This window comes from Castor canadensis, chromosome 12 (genome assembly GCF_047511655.1).
Source record: "Castor canadensis chromosome 12, mCasCan1.hap1v2, whole genome shotgun sequence".
NCBI classification, from domain to species: domain Eukaryota; kingdom Metazoa; phylum Chordata; class Mammalia; order Rodentia; family Castoridae; genus Castor; species Castor canadensis.
The window spans coordinates 85,450,775-85,468,662 of NC_133397.1; the positions used below are offsets into that span (position 1 = coordinate 85,450,775).

At 40.7% G+C, this 17,888-nt stretch overlaps 1 protein-coding gene and 1 long non-coding RNA gene across 2 annotated transcripts in view; one reads left to right on the forward strand and one right to left on the reverse strand.

Annotated features, from left to right (window-relative positions):
• Positions 1–17,888, forward strand: part of LOC141414877 (uncharacterized) — a 115,327-nt gene that overhangs the window by 74,058 nt on the left and 23,381 nt on the right. The window lies entirely within an intron of this gene.
• The window catches only part of Aff3 (ALF transcription elongation factor 3), a 494,906-nt gene that overhangs the window by 21,123 nt on the left and 455,895 nt on the right, over positions 1–17,888 (reverse strand). Inside the window, exons 14-17 of the mRNA XM_074050356.1 lie at positions 16,311–16,435; positions 13,122–13,323; positions 8,875–9,002; positions 279–342 (exon numbers count right to left, since the gene is read on the reverse strand). Coding sequence (XP_073906457.1) covers positions 279–342; positions 8,875–9,002; positions 13,122–13,323; positions 16,311–16,435 — 519 coding nt within the window. The remainder of the gene's footprint in view (positions 1–278; positions 343–8,874; positions 9,003–13,121; positions 13,324–16,310; positions 16,436–17,888) is intronic.

Sequence of the window (17,888 nt, forward strand, 5' to 3'; positions counted from 1 at the left end):
AAATACTACCACCCACTGACAACATTGGCTGTAGTTACTATTCAAACCTTAGACAAAACTGAAATACTCATTTATCCAGGACTTTCTCGACATTATTGGTTGAAGTCATAATTTATTGGGCCATCTGAGCCTTTGATTTTATAAACATTTCTCCATTTAACAGGCCCAGCCATCATTGTAATAGATTTTGTAATTACCCCAACTCTATTGCCCCAGTGACGAAGCTGCAGTACAAACATAATTTGGATGAACGGTATCTGGAAAGAAAGGGGTCTCACCATTGCATCTGCTTTATGCTTCATCCGTTTAGCTTCTTGCATAAAATAGTCTGCACTGCGAGGCCTACAAAGAATATTAACTATCATTATTCTTGAAGTAAAAGATCTCTTGAAAATACTCTTTTCTTTTGCTCAAATATAAAGCACAATTTAAAAACTCTGCTTAATATGGAATCAAGTATTTTTTTGCACTTCCAAATTACTGCCTGTATGTAAAATACTGTGATTATTTTTCTCATAAATTAGCAATACAAAGCCCAGTCAATATACATAGATACTCTACCTTTATAGTGACTTCAATATGGTCCTTCAGTACTTAATTTGTGAATCAGGTTTTTTATTGTACTGTTAAAACAGTCTTTTTAGATTCAGAAAAAATCTTATTTCACACGATATATATACAAAACAATTCCCCTTTAATGTAAAGATTGTAAGTATATCTCATAAAAAGTGCTTGGATATGTATGAGTGAGGGTATTTATGTAACTGTACAAATAGAAGGGTCATTTATATGTATAAGTGGTATCTAGAGTTGTAGCTGTATATATTAATTATTTTAAAACCTCACAATGAAAAATGTAATGTATGATTATGTTCAAGTTGCAATGAAGTTAACTGTAAAATGATGTAACAATGCAATCATGAATATATCCTCTGGAGTTCTGATTAGCTAGTAGTAAACATTAACTGCAGACCTGTGCATTGTAAAAGCAATAACCCTGGCCAGCGCTGATTCTTCTGGGAGATGAAGGTAATTCATCCTGAGACTCATCTGAGTGTGCAAAATGACCCCCAACTTACACCAAGCTACTCATCAGACTGTACCTTTAAGTGCTTAATCAGATAGATTTTTTAAAAATAAAATTTATATCGTTTTTGGTGCCATCAGCCTAAACTTTCATGTATTATAGGTCTTTAAATGTAATCAATAAACTTGACCTATTCATGAATATAAAATATAATCCAGGACTCCCTGTTTGGGGAAACATGGTACAAGCAGTGATATTAGTCATGGACTGTTTAACTTAGTGCCATGTGCTTGTTCTCAACTGCCTTGTTTCAGGTTCTAATGGGCGTTTACCTCACTGTATTATTAGGTAGTCATGACATCCCTTTATTCAAGAGGTCAATATACTTAGAAAATCAATGCATACTGTGATAAGGAACACTGATTAAAAACATAGCATTTAATCAATCAAACAAATCAGAATCATAGCAAATAATTAGTTTGGAGTCAGAAGTTGATGAAGCACACCAGGTATGGTGGCTCATGTCTGTAGTCCTAGCTACTCAGGAAGTGGAAATCAGGAAATTGCAGCTGGAGACCAGTCTGGGCAAGAAATTAGTAAGACCCCCATCTCAACAAACAAGCTAGCTGTGGTGATGCCTGCCTGTCATCCTAACTATTTGGGAAATATAAATAGGAGGATTGTAGTCCAGGCTGGCCTAGTCAAAAATGTGAGACCCTATTCCAAAAACCAATGAAAGCAAAAAAGTCCGGGGGTGATAGCTCCAGTGATATGCATGCTTGCCTAGTAAGCACGAGGCTCTGAGTTCAAACTCCAGTACCACCAAAAAATAAAAAAAGCAGCTGAGTCAAGAAAAGGACGTAACTTGGTTTTCTGTCTCTTATTTCTCTATAAAACATTGTCAATACTGTGATAACATGCTGGGAATATTTAACTTCAACAAGGAAGTGACAATGTAGCTTGTGTATCAACTCCCTGTCTTTGACTCATGGCCCCTTTACAATTCTTGCCCCTGTTCCAGCCTGAAACCTTCCAGCCCTCTTGGTAGGTCTCTCAGTGCTGGGAGAGGCTGGAAGCTTCCTTCACTGGAAGGCCCTGCTCCAACCAGCTCTGCTCTTTTAGCTCATCTCCTACACACCATATTTCCTGCATTTGAATGGCTGTTTAGTCACCTCAATAGAGTGTTTTTCCCTTCTTTGTCCACATACTGACTGTTTGGACTTTGATTCCAACTCTGGCAATTTACATTATTTTTGTTGTTGTTACTAATTGTTTGCTTCTGTTTTAAAATAAACTTTATTTTTTAAGAGCAGTCTTAGGTTCACAGCCAAACTGAGCAGAAAGTACACAGTTCCCATATACTCTCTGCCTCACACATGTACAATCTCCCCTGCTCTCAAGATACTAGAGTGGTATGTTGCAAATGATAAATGATGAATCTACACTGACCATCATTATCACTCACAGTCCACAGTTTAGGGTTCATGCTTGGTAGTTTATGTTCTATAGGTTTGGACAAATGTATAACCTGTGTCCATGCTTATAGTATCATAAAGAATAGTTTCACTGACCTAAAGTGCTCTGTTTTTATTTTTTGTTTGTCTTTTAGCTTCATATCCCAATGTGGAAGGCCAGATCTCTAGCTGAAGCCCAGATCTGAGTCCTCAGCTTCAGGTGGGGTCCAAGAGCTTATTATTCAGAAGAGATTCAGTGTCATTATCCATTTCTCCCTGGTACAGAATGCTTCCTTGCACACATTCCTCTCTTCTCTCAGAGACTACTTCTACTACCCATGTTGGCGTTCATCATCTCTCTGGTTCCTGGGCCTCTAGTTTGACTCCTTTGCAGTTTATCTTGAGCTTTATCTCATGACCAATGTTTACAAAACATGGTTCATTATGTCATCATCTTGTTCACAGACCTACAATCCATCTTTAGGGCCTCTGAGATCAAATCTCAGTTTAGGTCTCCAGCAATCTTGCCCAACCCTCTTAACTATATCACTTATTCCTCAAGGCCCTTAACCAAAGTCCAGGCTGGTTTCCTCACTCTCTTGATGATATGCCTGCCATCCCTGTCTTATGAGCTCATGTTTTTTTCCCTGCCTGAAATATTCTGCTCTTGGCTCATTTACTGAATGCTCACTGAGTCCTATCATGAGCCAAATGTTACTATCCATTAAATTTTACCACTGCCAGGAGCCTTTCCCAGTAGCTTTGTCCATGCTCATCTCTGTCTTTCAAAGCTTTCACACAGTACTTCTTGTTTACATACTTCTGGGCATTTAATTTCCTTTTCAGTGTATTGGGCTGTGATCATTGAACATGTGCAACTTGGTCATAGGCATATTTTCGGCAGGGATCATGCTGTAGACCTCTTTGGTTGTCCACACCCTGCAATTTTAGGCACATGACAAAGGTGAACGAGTCTTATTTAGTGACACTGAATTTGTTCTGAGCTTAGGAAAAGTGGTGTCTTCTGAGGGGGTGCAGCATCCTAGCCAATGAGCAGAGAGTGTCTCCATGGCAACTTGAAATTCTCCACATCATTATCTGCTCCATACTCTAGTATCTAAGTTTGGTCATTTTCTTTGTGCCCTGTTTTGTAGACCTTGCCACTAACAGATTGTCATTTCAAATGCATTTCATTCTCATAAAAAGCTTCTCTTGGCAATAAGCTATGGCAGCTTAGTTTTCACAGCCTTCTACGTTACCCTTATAGATGGTAGTGGCTCATAGTCCTTAATATGGGTACTTTAATCAATGCTGTTTTTATCTGCAGCACTTGAATGCATTTTTAAAACCCACTATGTTGGCTGAGTTACAGACTCACAGTAGTGCATGTAGGTGAGTAACACATCTAATTTTTGGCTATATCCTCGCAGCCACAATAGTAACCCACTATGCTGAAAGAAAACCAGGTACCATATGGGGGCCATTTATGAACACATTTGTTAGAATTCTCATTTTGCATATAATGGAGGGCTCACTGTAGTGAGCACTGAAGATTGCCTGAAGATTGGCCCATTTTCTCCTTTCAGGTGATTTTTAGTGGCACTCTCCTACATCAACCATTATAACGCCATTGGGACCAATGGGGCATCACCCAGCTTGTCCAGGAGGGCTGTGGATGCACGCCGTCTTAGAGGCGTCACTTCTTACAGCAATATAAAGTGGGTAGGGAAAGTAAAACTGCTGCCACCATTGTGGCAGCTACAGAATATAATACAACAAAGGTGTTCAAATAAAATCTATCTCAGTGTTCAAACAGATTTTTTCGTCTAATCTATTTTTTAAGCATTCAAAACCTAGAGTTTTTGTGTTTCACTTATGGAATAAAATTCTTCACAGTGATGGTATTTTATGATGATGCCCGAGCAGACCTAATAAAAGTTCAATTAAGCATCTAAATGTAACTGTGTGTCCTGTGCTCTTCTGAAACCCTGCTTGAGTGATCTAAAAGCCAGGATGTGGTCACCTGTATTTTTGTCACAAGAGCTCTGTGCAACAAAAGGGATCTGAGGACTTGATCCAAATAGGACATTTTCTTTTCTTTTCCTTACACTCCCATCACCGCCACCTACAAACACATGGACCTGGTTCTGAGCCGCCACAGGGTGCAAGTGACCCTATATTTTTTCTGGCACTAGTGTATTAAAGCAACCTTGCTTTTTGTTCTCCTTTGCGACTGTGAGAGAATTCAATGGTCTCCCACTGAGAGGCTGGCACACTACTTTCTGTAATTCCTACCTCTGTAAAAGACCGCCTCTCCGAGAGCCAGCCTGTTTTGTGCAAACTGGCAGGGATGATCACTCGGTGTGTTTGAACAAACAGGTTCCTCTGCATGGCAGAAACCAAACCATTTTCTTAGAGAAACCGAAATCCAAATCAGACAAAGAGGCAATGCAAAACCATATGAATTTATCATCTGACACCTGATTCAATATGTCATCTTGTCATTTGATGTACTCTGGAGGTGTTACTGTGCCCCCAGCTTTGGGGTGCTTTCCCCAAAATGAGTATTTTTTTCAATACACTGAGTAAGTGTATCATGATGCTATTTTTGTGGTGCTGGGGATCAAACTCTGGGCCTCCAGAGTTGTATCCTCAGCCCTCAGTTATCACTATTCGGTGGGGACATTTTGGAGTCAAAAACCTAGAGGTGCTGCTGTTGGCAGTCCAGGAACTTCCAGACTGTGTTCAGGCAGCAAGGATTCAAATACAGCCTTTGTTCCCATAACCTTGATGTTGACTGGGGCCCCAGAGTCACTGGAACTTGGCTTTTCAGAAGCATCAGCCTCATTCCTTGTGTTTCTTACAGGTCAGGTGCTCCTGCAGTGTGCATTTTCCAGGAATACACGAGCTAAGCCAGGCAGATTTTTTTTTTTTTGTTACTTAGTCAAAATCAACTTTCTGTTGAAATGGAAAATTATCAGTCTCATTATTTTATTTTTTTGGGTTTGACATTTAAAATAAAGAAATTTTATCAAATTCTGAAAGTTGTCAGAGAGCTCAGATTTCAATCAGGAAGATCTGCCCTTGTTCCCTCCAAGGCTAACTCAGTTTTTGTCTCTCTTTTCTCTTGTTCTGGTTAGAATAAAATAAGGACCTGGCTTGGAGACAGAAGATTTATGGAAACAATTCCCTGTGAACATACAGGGTGCTTGCAAGACAGGACAGAGTGGTCTAGTTTTGAGGTGACTTGGGAAGGGTCTCCCTCAGGACGGCAATGCCATGGTAAGGCCCTGGGAAGTGCCCTATTTGACTATAATATCACGTACTCAAGAATTTCAGTTGGTTTCCTTTGATTAAGTCACGCTGGGAGAGATCCGACCTTTTACATATGTGAATCTTCCCCTCTATAAAATTAAGATCCTTTTAACTATGAGACTACTGTGCATGATTACATTACAAATGTCAAGTCCCTGTTCCTTTCTCCCAGCCACATTTCACATGTCCATGGCCTTTAGTGCTGGGGACCAAGGGAGTCTTTCTGTAATGTGTGGAGGTTTGGGTAGTTGAGCTCCTGTTACTGGTGCCATGGGGACAGATGGGGCATTTGGTGAGCTGGCTGACTGTGCTAGTCTTGACTGATTCTTCCATGTAAAATATGGGCAAGAGACAGCACATCTTTCAGCGAGCAGCAGGCAGTGCTGGCACCCACATTTGCTGGTTTTCAACACAGCAGTATGGCTGGAAGGAACCATACGCTGGGGTTTTCCAGTCAAGCATTCACCACTGAATTCAGGACTTTTGTCAATTTTCTCAGGTCAAGAGCTCCCCTGTCACTAATTATGACACCAAGTAATTTATAGTTCATGGCTTTGCACTAAGATCAGTTTCTAGGCTTTGAGTTGAATCAAGTGCTGTCACTCATTGACATAAATTCTTACAGAATTTTTTTTATACAAAAGTTTGGTAAATACATCAGTGCCCAATTAATATTGTGGCTGTTGAGTAGTGAATGTCATGCCTTTGCTGAATGTCAGGGGAGGAGGAGCAGTCATAGGGCCATCAATCTGACCTTGCAGCCCCCCAAGAACAAGTTGACCTCCAACCCATCTTTAAAGTAAGTGTGATTCCATTTAGTTCATCTGCATTCCAAAGGCATGAACTAGTGCCTGTTTAATTGGTAAGTAGCATAGGAAAAGGGGCTTGGAAGCCTACGAATAATTTACCTACATGTATGTTTATGAAAGAAGAAAGAAAAAAAGAAAATCAAGGCCCTCTTCCTGGGAAGGTTATTTATAACTCACCTGTGTTCACTCAATAGTTGTTATTGACAGCCCACTGGATTTAGCTGTTGTCTGAATCACATATTTATCCAATCATTAATGAGTATTTATAATATAAAAAGATGTATTTACTTTTTTTTAAGCTACATAATGCAGCATTAAAACTCAAATGATACGGCATCTGTTACTTTTTGGATCACTATAACTGGATTTCCATCAATTCTAAATTCCTCTGGTGCTAATTACCTAGTCATTTCTTCCACTGGTGGTCTCTCTTTGGTTATTTTAGTGCTTGTTAATACCCTCAGTGAAGACAAGCCAAGGAAAGTGGCAGGAGCTGAGCACTTCCTTTGTTAATGAGGCTGCTGGTGGGGAAGTTGGGTCAGAGTAAAGGAGGAGTAAAAAGAGGAGGAAAGAAAGTGGGAAAAGAGGGGAAAAAAAGGAAAGGGGAGGAAGAGATGGGGAAAAGGGAGAAGGAAGAAGATGAGGAGGAAGTGAAGGAGGGAAGGAGGGAAAAGAGGAAGGAGAACAAGGGGATGAAGTGGCTGAAATCGAGTGATTTCACTCATGTGCCTCCCCTTCCACTGAAGAACTAAGAATTAATTATATCTTAGCTGTCACCCCTTAGTAGAAATTCATGTCAACTAAACCTGGGAGACATTTTACACAATTTTTACGTGACTTTGGTCTCTTGATGGGCACTATTTTTTACAGTTTAAAAGAAGAGATGATGCCATTTTGTTTTGTTCTTCATACTTTAAGAATCTTCCCACAACTTTCTAAGTTCAATGGTTGAGTGGCTGTTTGAGTTGTAGCTTTTACTGCTATGAATTTGAAATTAATTGGGACATGTGGTAATGGGAATGTCATATCTCTCTTTCCATATAATGACTGTGTAAAATCACACATACTGCTAATGGGCAGAACAAATGATGAGAGCTTCTTCATTGATAGAAATAGTGACAAAATTGTATTAGCTATGGCCCTAGCAGATTGAGAAATTTTCCTCCTGTAAAAAGTTCAAGAAACTATATAGGAGAGTATAATCCTTCAGTTGTTGGTGTTTCTGACTTAGCTTTCTGATCCATGCATTAGAAAATTTCTTACATTTATTTTTCCATGGGTTTCATGTTCCTGGGACTCACTGGAAGTATTTGGTGTTCTGAACACATTGATGTCTAGAGCTCCCTTGTTTGATCTTGTTGTTACTTATGACTTCCAAATGCAAATTTCCTTACCAACCATAACCCCCTATTTTCACAAATGGCTAAGGTTCTATTTTACACTATAGAATCCTAATTAAAATGCAGTTGACCACCAGCATGTACTCCCATCCCATGTCCTCTCTGGAGATCACTGACCACCTGTCATGCTGTGTAGCAAGAACAGGGGAGAAGTGGAATGGAGGGGAGGCAGTGAGGTCCAGAGACCAGCGTGTGTGGGGTCAGTGCAAAGTTGCAATGGTCCAGTTATCCTCCAATGTGTTCATTAAGTGAAACAAATGTGCATTTGGTTCTTGACCCACAAATTAAGCCCTAACCAGCTTATCAAAGTCCAAGTAACATTTGAAGACCACTTCCAGACCCTGGGGCGGTGGAGCTGAGGGTGGAGGGCATCGTTTTAAATTCTGCTGGGAATGGAAGCTGTACCCCAGCTTCTGTGCTAAACCTGGGTGAAGGAGGACAGGACACCTTTTCCTGTATGAGTTAGAACATTGCTATAAAGATATAGCATTTGGAGGAAATCAGCCTTTAGGGGTAAATCACAATCATTCTTTGGTTATTATAAGTTACAAAAACAGAACTACTTTTTCTAGAAGCAAAACACCACCAACAGCCTGAAATACAGGTGCATAGAAATGTAAGTCTCAATTGTGCCATTTGCCTGAACTTTCTGATGTGCCAAGCCCAGCAGTTCTGCCTATTCCATCTATTCAAATTCACACAGATTCAGGGGTACATGCAAAGATAGGGCTCTTTTTGAGAGGGACATTTAAGTGACCAAGTCATGCAAGAGAAAATGGCTGCTCTGTAAACTAGATGCACAGACCTTTCTACCAGCACAGCATCCATTTTCTCCCACTTCTCACCATATTAGGAACGTCCAAACTTACATGTCATCGAAGACCAGTTTCTGCCTCTTGCAGTCTTTGTGGCCGTTGGAGCCTGGAGACCATGGCTCTGTTTGTGGCCGCGACTTGTTGTGGAGGAGACTGTTTTCGGAACTGTTGTGAGCTGCTTTCTAAACGACAAATAACACAGGAATCTTTGAGACACTGGCCACTAGCTAAAAGAGCAACCCATTAAACAGAACGTCTTTTGTTCAATAGAATGTCATGTTCTGTGTTAGAATTGAAAGTGGTTTTGTCTCAATAAAGGAAAACTAATACAGGTGAATTATCCCTTGTCCAAAGTGCTAGAAACAGAGTGTTTGGGTTTGGGATTTTTTTTTCAGATTTTGGAAAATTTGCATATACATAATAGAGGATATTTTGGGGATGGGACTGAAGTCTAAATATTAAATTCATTTGTATACTTTTTTTTCAGTTCTGGGGTTTGAACTCGGGGCTTCATGCTTGCTAGTAGGTGCTCTACTGCTTGAGTCACACCCCACCCCTTTACTGTGGTTATTTTGGAGATAGGGTCTTACTTTTTGCCCAGGCTATCTTGGATCATGATTCTCCTTTCATGCTTCCTGTTGTAGCTGGGATGACACATGCATGCTACCTTGCCCAGCTTTTTCCTGTTGAGATGGGGGGGGGTCTCACAATTTTTTTTTTTTTGCTTGTCTGGCCTCAAACCTCAATCCTCCTGATCTCAGCCTCCCAACTAGCTAGAATTACAGGTGTGAACCACCAGTGCCTGGTGATGGTAATTTTATATAATTTTTGTTTGTTTTCATTTTTCCTGTTATTCTTTTTAAAATTTCTTTATTAGCATATAATAGTTGTACATGAGGATATACTGTGATATTTACATAAGTGTTTCAAATATCTTAGTTGGATTTACCTCTTCCATCATTCTCCCTAGCCCCCGCCCCCCCGCTGCCTTCTTAGAACTGCCTTCAACAGTTTTCATACTTCTATTTTTATACATGAATAAAAAATACGTCCACTACATTCACCCTTTCCTTATGCCCACCCACCCCTCACTGGTACCCACCCCTTGAAAAGACCTTTTAACCTCCTGCTATTTTTTAATAATTTTGTGCTTTTTGGCTATGTTCTATCACATGAGGTTAGGTGTGTGGAATTTTCCACTGGTGTATCATGTTGGTGTTCAGCAAATTTTGGATTTGGGGGCACTTGGGATTAGGGATGCTCAACCTGCATATGCATTCTAGATTTTAAACTGAGGGATGTAGCATTTGTTGTCAAACGTCTTTCTTATAACAGTATCAAAAGGGAAGCCTTATTGTGCTTACTTTCACAGAATGGGAAAATGAGACTTGGTAGGTTAAGCAACTTGTTCAGGTTCAAATAGCTATTTTGGGTGGAGGCCCAAGGATTGGGCTCAGGTATATATTTTTCCTAGTCTGTAGATCAATGGTTGGCTAAGATAAGCACAGATCAGAATCATCTGGAAGCCTGTTATAACACAGATTCCTGGGCTCATCCTGACAATTTCTGGTTTAGCAGGTTTGGGGTGGGGTCTGAGAATCTGCATTTCTCCTCCCACACCTTCTTTTTTTGAGTCAGGGTCTTGCTATGTAGCTCCAGCTGGACTTGAACTCTTGATCCTTCTGCCTCAGCCTCTTGAGTGTGGGTATTTCAAGCATACACCACCATGCCTGGCTATGAAAGTATGCACTTCTATCAAGTTCCCAGATGATGTGATGCTGATGTGCTGGCCCAGTAAGCAAGGGTTTAGAGTGGCCTTGCTGTAACTGTCCCTCACAAGTGGACTGGTTCTCTTAAGTTGTCTATGAAGAATAGACGAAGCCAAAGGGAATCACTAGGAATTATTTAAAATATGTTTAAAAGAATAACATGTTAATCTGTGCAAAAAAATCATAACCCCAGGGGACACAAATACTGATATAGCAACTATTGTCTGTTATCACATGGATCATAAAGCAATTGTCTTTGGTTGCGAAATGCAAATTATTTCCTCTGAAGTGACGGAATATGTACAAATGCTTCTTTAAATATGGACCAATTTTATTCATAACAGTTTTTTCTCTTTTTAAGAACTTTATTCTTTATTTTTTCATGTATAACATTTTAAAGTTTAGATTCTATTGGTACATATGACCAGGAAAATTAGATTGTTGTATTTCTAAAACTGTTCTTAAAAAAATCCTTCGGTGCTGTCCACTTAGTTTTGGAAAAGGAGAAATACCAGCAAAGTGGCCTGTACAGCCCGAAAGGCTGGCCCTTGCCTGCCTTCCCACCATGCTCTCCTGTGCTCTCTGTCCCTAAGACCCAGAGGCCAGTTTTCACTTCTTCTTCAGGACCTTTGCACATGCTGCTTCCTTTGCCTGTAATTTCTTTATCTCTTACTTCACTGTTATTTGCCTTTTATAGATCTTATATCATGGGTCAGCAACGCATGGCTTGTGTGTCAAACCTGGCCCCTTATATAAATAAAATTTTATTGGAAACCAGTCATGCCTGTTTGTTTACATATAGTAGAAGACTGACTACATTCCTGCTCTAATGGCAGAGTTGAGTAGTTATGAGAGAGATTGTGTGGTCTACAAAGACTTCAATTGTTTATTATGTGACCCTCTATAGAAGCCATGCTCAACTGGGGGGTGTGGGGTTGGCAATATTTGCAGACAAATTTGGGTGTCACCACAAGAAGTGGGTGGAGGCCAGGGATGCTGCTAGATATCTTACAGTGTGCAGGACAGACCTCACCTTGAGGCATTACCCAGTTCAGAATGCCAACAGTATTGAGAAATCCTGCTTTACAGAAAGTGTTTGCTGATCCCAGTACCAGATCAAGCCTCTTTAAGAACTCCTTGTTCTCTGTAAGCTTCCTTTCTGGCAGTAATTATGATGCAATTTTGGATGCATGTGATCCCCTATCTAAGGCTCTCTTCCCAGCTAGACTATGAGCTTTATGTGAGATGGAATCTGCTGGATCATTGTTTATCTCTGGGGCTTAGCACAGTGCCTGGCCAATGAAAAGAACCTGCTCAGTAGGCATCTATTTGGTGAATGAATGACTATATAAAACTTGTAAATGATTTATTATTCTCTGTATAACATAGTTGCCTATGATATAAGGATCTAAAAGCAAAGGAAAAATTTGTTTTGTTTAGTTTTAACTTGAATTGGGTAGCTTTCTGTTCCATGATTTTCTAGTACTGTCTTTCTGGATTCTTGCAGCCTAGCGTTAAAGACAGATCCCAAATAAGGATGCAGTAAGCTAAGTTCTGAGGATGTGCTAAGATTTAGACTCCTGTAGGACCTTCTGCCAACTTTCTTGCACGTTCAATTCTTAGGATAAAGTGTTAAGTGCTACCTCCCTCTCAGAACTTCCTCTGCACAATCCTATCCTCAAGTCTCCTCCTTCTTCAGCCTCACAAAGCACTGCTGCTTTTGATAGGCACAGTGATGTGGGAGAACTCAGAGTCTGGAATTAAAAAATGCCACAGAGAGGATGAATCGTCCAGGCCACCACCTGTTAGAGGTGAGCAAGGCAGTGTTGAGGAACTCATATGGAGTATTAGCTGCATCTGTATCTAGAGGGGCTGGGGTCTTTACAGAGTGTTGTCTCTATTAGTCAGACTACTTCCATTTTTGCAGGCAAGGAAACAGGCTCAGAGAGATCAAGCAACTTGCCAAGATCATCCTGCAGCTAAGTTAGGAGCCCAAATGGTGTAACTCAAGTCTAGTTGTGAACCTCTGCTCCTCCCCAGGGGAGTGCAAGGGCTACCCATGAGGATCCCTGGAAAAGGGGTGAAGTTGGAGCCACCCACTGTGGCTACTCCCCTAACCAATAGGGTAGAATGGGAGTCCTGCAGATTTTGGCATGAACTTCACCCCCAAATTTAAATGTTATGGGTTAAAGGCATTTTTCCCAATATAGAGGCTGGTTGGTTCAAAATTCCCAATTTGGTTTGCCCGGGGGTGGTGTTACTTTGGGGTCTGAAATCCTGCCAGGAGGCTTCATAAACAGAAGAGACTTGGAATTCCCCTGTGGGTGGGTTTCTCTTTCCTCCACTCGTGGGGAAGGGTGGTATCCTCTCTGCTGCCAGGTGTCCTCTAAAGATGCCTTCAGGGATTCTCTGCAGGACCTCCCTCAGGAGTGTAGACTGTGCCAGGTTAAAGACAAAATGTGTGTGGGGAGAGGGAGAGGGTGCATAATCTCACTTTGGTTTTACTGGGCTAAAGAGGGCACATCAACCAACCGTGAGGTCTCCGGCATGCGACTGCAGCTGGCTGTCAGCCTTAGGTTTTTTGTTGGAAGAGACAGAAGTGAACACACCATTGCCATGAGGTCGGCTGGAAGAAGTCAAGTCCTCGCTGGAATATTTGTGTTTGGATGCATCAGAGAGGGGAGAGATGGGTGACCGGAGCATTTTTTCATTTTTATTTATTGGTATTGCCAAGCTGAAAAAAAGAAATTATAGTAATGAAATGTCACACAGTTGGCACAGGGAAAGGTAAATGTTTTATATATGATCCAAACCTCCCATTTAAGACCTGCTGGTAGAAAAGTGTCTATTGGGAATTTATTATACCAGGAGCAATGTTAAGGCATTAGAACCACAACAAACAATAAGCAAATCTCACTCATTGGTTTCTTTTCTTTACTTTTCCATCAGGATGTATAGTAATTTTGGAGCTAGTGTCAAAATATATTACCAGGAATAATAATACTTTTGTGTGCTAAGTTTTTCATCCAAGGATCTCAAAATGCACAACAAATAACTTTTTCTCCTAACAAGCATGAGCAGCAAGTTGTAGGAGCTAATCAACAATGATAAGTGAATTCTCCATTTCTAAAGGGCTTTTGCCAAATCTAAGCTGTAATAATTACTATACAGAAAACAAGAGAATCACAGAATAAGCTGCAAAGCAGGGAGCCAACATTGAATTGAGTTTCTGAATTGACCAGGCATTGATCAGAATAAACACAGAATACAGAACCTGTTATTAGGAATCACAACTTCTGCTGGGCATGGAGGCACTTGCCTGTTGTCTATAATCTCAGTACTGGGGAGGCAATGGCAGGAGGATCACAAGTTCAAAGCCAGTGTGGACTACATAGCAAGTTCCTATCTCAAACAAAACAATAAAACAAAACAACAAAAAAGAGAAATTGCAATTTCTGATTCCTAGCTCCTTACAGTACTTTCAAAATGGTGGTCTATTACTGAATATAATGTTCTCCAAAATCAACCATCAAAGAAGAGGGACATATTTCTATTTAAGTCTTTATAATGTATACTATATTGTTAGGGCTCTGTTATTTCACTTTGGAGAAAAAACAGTGTTGTTTAGGGCAGACATATTAGTTTGAAATAAATCCATTCACTGCTAATTTAAGATACTTGTACAGGTCACCTGATACATTTTACAAAAAAAGGTAATGCCATTTAACAAAGATTTAGTCATTATTCCTGGGGTTATGATCTCTTAATTGCATGTGTTGGTTATCACTGCAAACAAGCCATTAAAGTCACTTCCAAAAGCAATTTCCTTAGCTGGTGGTCACAGTGGAGAAATTACAAATGTAGGCTTGTAGAACAAATGGCAAAGCCAAGTTCTTAATATATGCAAATAGATACATGTGGAGATAGAATTTCTGGTTCCAAAAGCATTGAGTTTCTGACAGGTTAGAAAGAAATAAGAAGATACATTATAGAAAACTGCTCTGGATGAATCAAAAGTGGCTCATCGAGTGATGGAGAAGAGGCTGGTGTTGAAGATGGATGTGAAGAGCCAGAATGGAATTATTTTCTGATATGTGAGTGAATATGACCTATTTCTAAGTGTCCATCATTTTATATACTTCATGATTTTTACTGTGGATGGAAAACAAATGACAACACTTAACATAGACACAGACATATGATTGTTCTTCATCACTAAAGAGCTCCTCTTTGGGATGGGTGACAATCCTGGGATTGTTTTATTATGCTGGTAAAACCTGATAGTAGTAATCACAATTCCAGGTGTACCCATTCTACCTTCCCCCTAAGAACTCTGTGCACTTTCATATACATTGTGCATTATTATTTAACATAAGCAAAGCTTTCAGAGCTGAGAGGCTCTGCCAGGCAAGGTCTCTAGAGCAAGAGTTTTTAACTTGAGGTTCATGAACATGGATGGCAAAAAGTTATTATCTTCATTTTTACCTGTTTCTCACTGCAATAGAATGTTTCCTTAAATTACATGTGAGGGCAACAAACCAGAGGAATGGTTAAGTTGGAGTCATAATAGCAATCAATACCTGTGATTGTGTCTTTAGTAGAAATCACAGGTATTTTCATGTCATATCACACTTGTTGCAGACAGACATCTTGAAATATTGTTTACATTCATCACTACTTGGCAATTATGGTTTTCACTAGATTGGCTAAGGTTATTTAATGCATTAACAAACAAAGGTATATTTAGCTGTATCACACATTAAAAAATATTTTGGTGCCATAGACCAACCATTTCCATTTTTCCAGGATCCTCTCAGCCCAGAGCACTGTGGCTGGCTATCTTTGTACACAGTTGTCCCTGTGCAGACCTTCAGCATCCTGGTCACCTTCCCAAGGTGATCCTGATGCTGCAGTGGACCTGTGTGCGTGTGCCCTTGCTCTCCAATTTCCTCTCTGAGTTTTAGTACCGCACTCCATCTTTTCCTAACCTTTCAGTTTACGTCTTTATGTGTTGGGCTGAAACATTAATCTCCCCTTAAAAACCTTCTGTGTACAGTCAGGGAGAGTGAGGAGTGTCACAGCTGAGGAAAAGCAGGTCTATGCCAAGGTGTTTCTAAATGGAAAAGCTTCTGTGACTGATGCTAAGCTACTCACTTTAATGAAAACCTGGGACCTTGCCTTGCTGGAGAACTGTTTATCACAGAGGGGGATTGGTGCATGCTGGGGCCATTTACAGCCTCTTTTGAGGAGTGACTGGGTGGCTGCTTGACCTTGGAAGAACAGATCCTTTTTAACTCTGCAATTTTAGCTTCCATTCAAGATCTGTAGGTGCATCACTTGCAGACTCCACTCAAAGTATCTATTTCCATCCTTGTAATAAGTTTAATGTTCTTATGGGTTTAACAGCTACCATTAAAATATAGGCCTGCAAGTTCAGTTATTAAGTTTTTTGGGGGAAAGAAGTATGTTTGGGGAGTACAGAACTGTTCTTACCTAGTTTTGGTTACACAGAAGGGCCTTACATGGCTATCAAGAGCTATGGTGTGAGGCTCCCATCCAGCCATAATTGTAAGTCTTCAGTTAAACCAAGCGAAGCAAGTGTGCAGAAACTGAGACTAGAACAGACATCAAAAATTCTGACTCTCCCCCACAATATGGCATGTGACTTTCAGATCCAGAGACTCCTCTGGCTAATGTCCATCTTCCAGGGAACATGCTTACCTGTTGATATTCATGTTGCAGTGGTTCACAGACAAGGTATTAGTGGTAGAGGTGGTGAGTCTCAAAGAGCTCTCTTTCTCTCCCTGGGTCTTCTTCATCTCCCTGTAGTCATCTTCATTGTCACACTGAATAGGAATAAGCAAAAGCCAAACTTGACTTTTCCTGTGCCTGTACTTGAGCCCTTTCTTGGGATGAAGGATAAGTCCTGAACTGATACTGAGAAGAGGGAGAGGCTGAACAGGGCCAAGGATACCAGGGGGGCTGAAGAGCAGGCAGAACCTATCCTGCAAAAACTGGTAGGAGGAGGAATATACATGTTCTGTCATTTAACAAAACCCAGATTCAAAAAGATAAAATGAATAATTTCAATATGGCAGCTCCAGCATTATACTCCACAGGGCTCTGTGTGACTACAAGGCTTATGAAGCTGGCCCTGGAGGAGGTGAGTGGTAAAGATGGGACGTGAGGTTAGGTCAGCCTGGCATCAAAATTCACACACTTTCTACTATGTGAACACTTTCAGGGCAATTCAGATCCACCATGGGGGTCTCTGCAGGTTAATGGACAATGGTGAATGAAAACTATGCTGGGGTTTGTCTTTGCATATGTACCAAGAGAAAAGGCAAGTTGCTTTTTGAAGATACTTCTTTTCTTGCAAGGTTTTAAAATTGTGCATTATAGGGATAAGTTATTTACTGCTACCATGTGAAGAAACACATTCTTTGGGAAATGACACAAACTGACACAGGCTGACATCTTATCGTAAGACTCTGAGGCCACAGAGCCATCCAGGTTCATTTCTGGCTCTGCTCCTTTGACCTGTACAACCCCAGGCAAGATACCTTAGGCTCTCTGAGCTTCAGTTTCTTCACCTGTAAAATAGGCGTGACAATAATTTTGCTTCATAAAGTTGTAAGGGCTAAATGATTAAATATGTATAAAGTACTTAGAACAGCATCCCTCTGAAGGACATCTTAACTGCTGTTGGTAATAACTTTGTACTACATTTGGAACCACCTATGAGTGTTACAACCTTTGGTTTGTCACCTACTGCATTTTTCACAGTGATCCAACTTGCTTTTGAATGCAGCAATGGTAGAGAATAAAAATCCTCAAAACTGGCTTTGTGTTATGATGAAGGTATTTCCCTCCTCAGAAACTGTCAAAATTGACTGCACATTCAGCCATCAGTGGCTAGAGGTGGCTCAGCTTTCCTGGTACTTGAGCTGCCTTTCTCACTCTCACACCTTGCCTGTCTAGCCTCTTCATCTCTTATGGTACCAACTTCATCCTGGCCCTCTGCTTATGCAAATGTCCCTCCTCCTCAGAGCCCTGTTCCCAGCTCCTCTCAACACTGTGGGAAACAACACCTCCCAGCTCTGATGCCACAGGTTAGCACTTCCCTGATCATCCTCCACCCAACTCACGGCTTTAAACTACTGGCTTCTTAGGTGGATGAATGAGCCCACCATTAGTGTCACCCCAGCAGAGAGAATGGGGTTCACCACACATTGGGCTTTCTCACACAAGCAGCTTGCCTCTGTGCACACTCCATAAATATTGCCTGTATGGCTATTT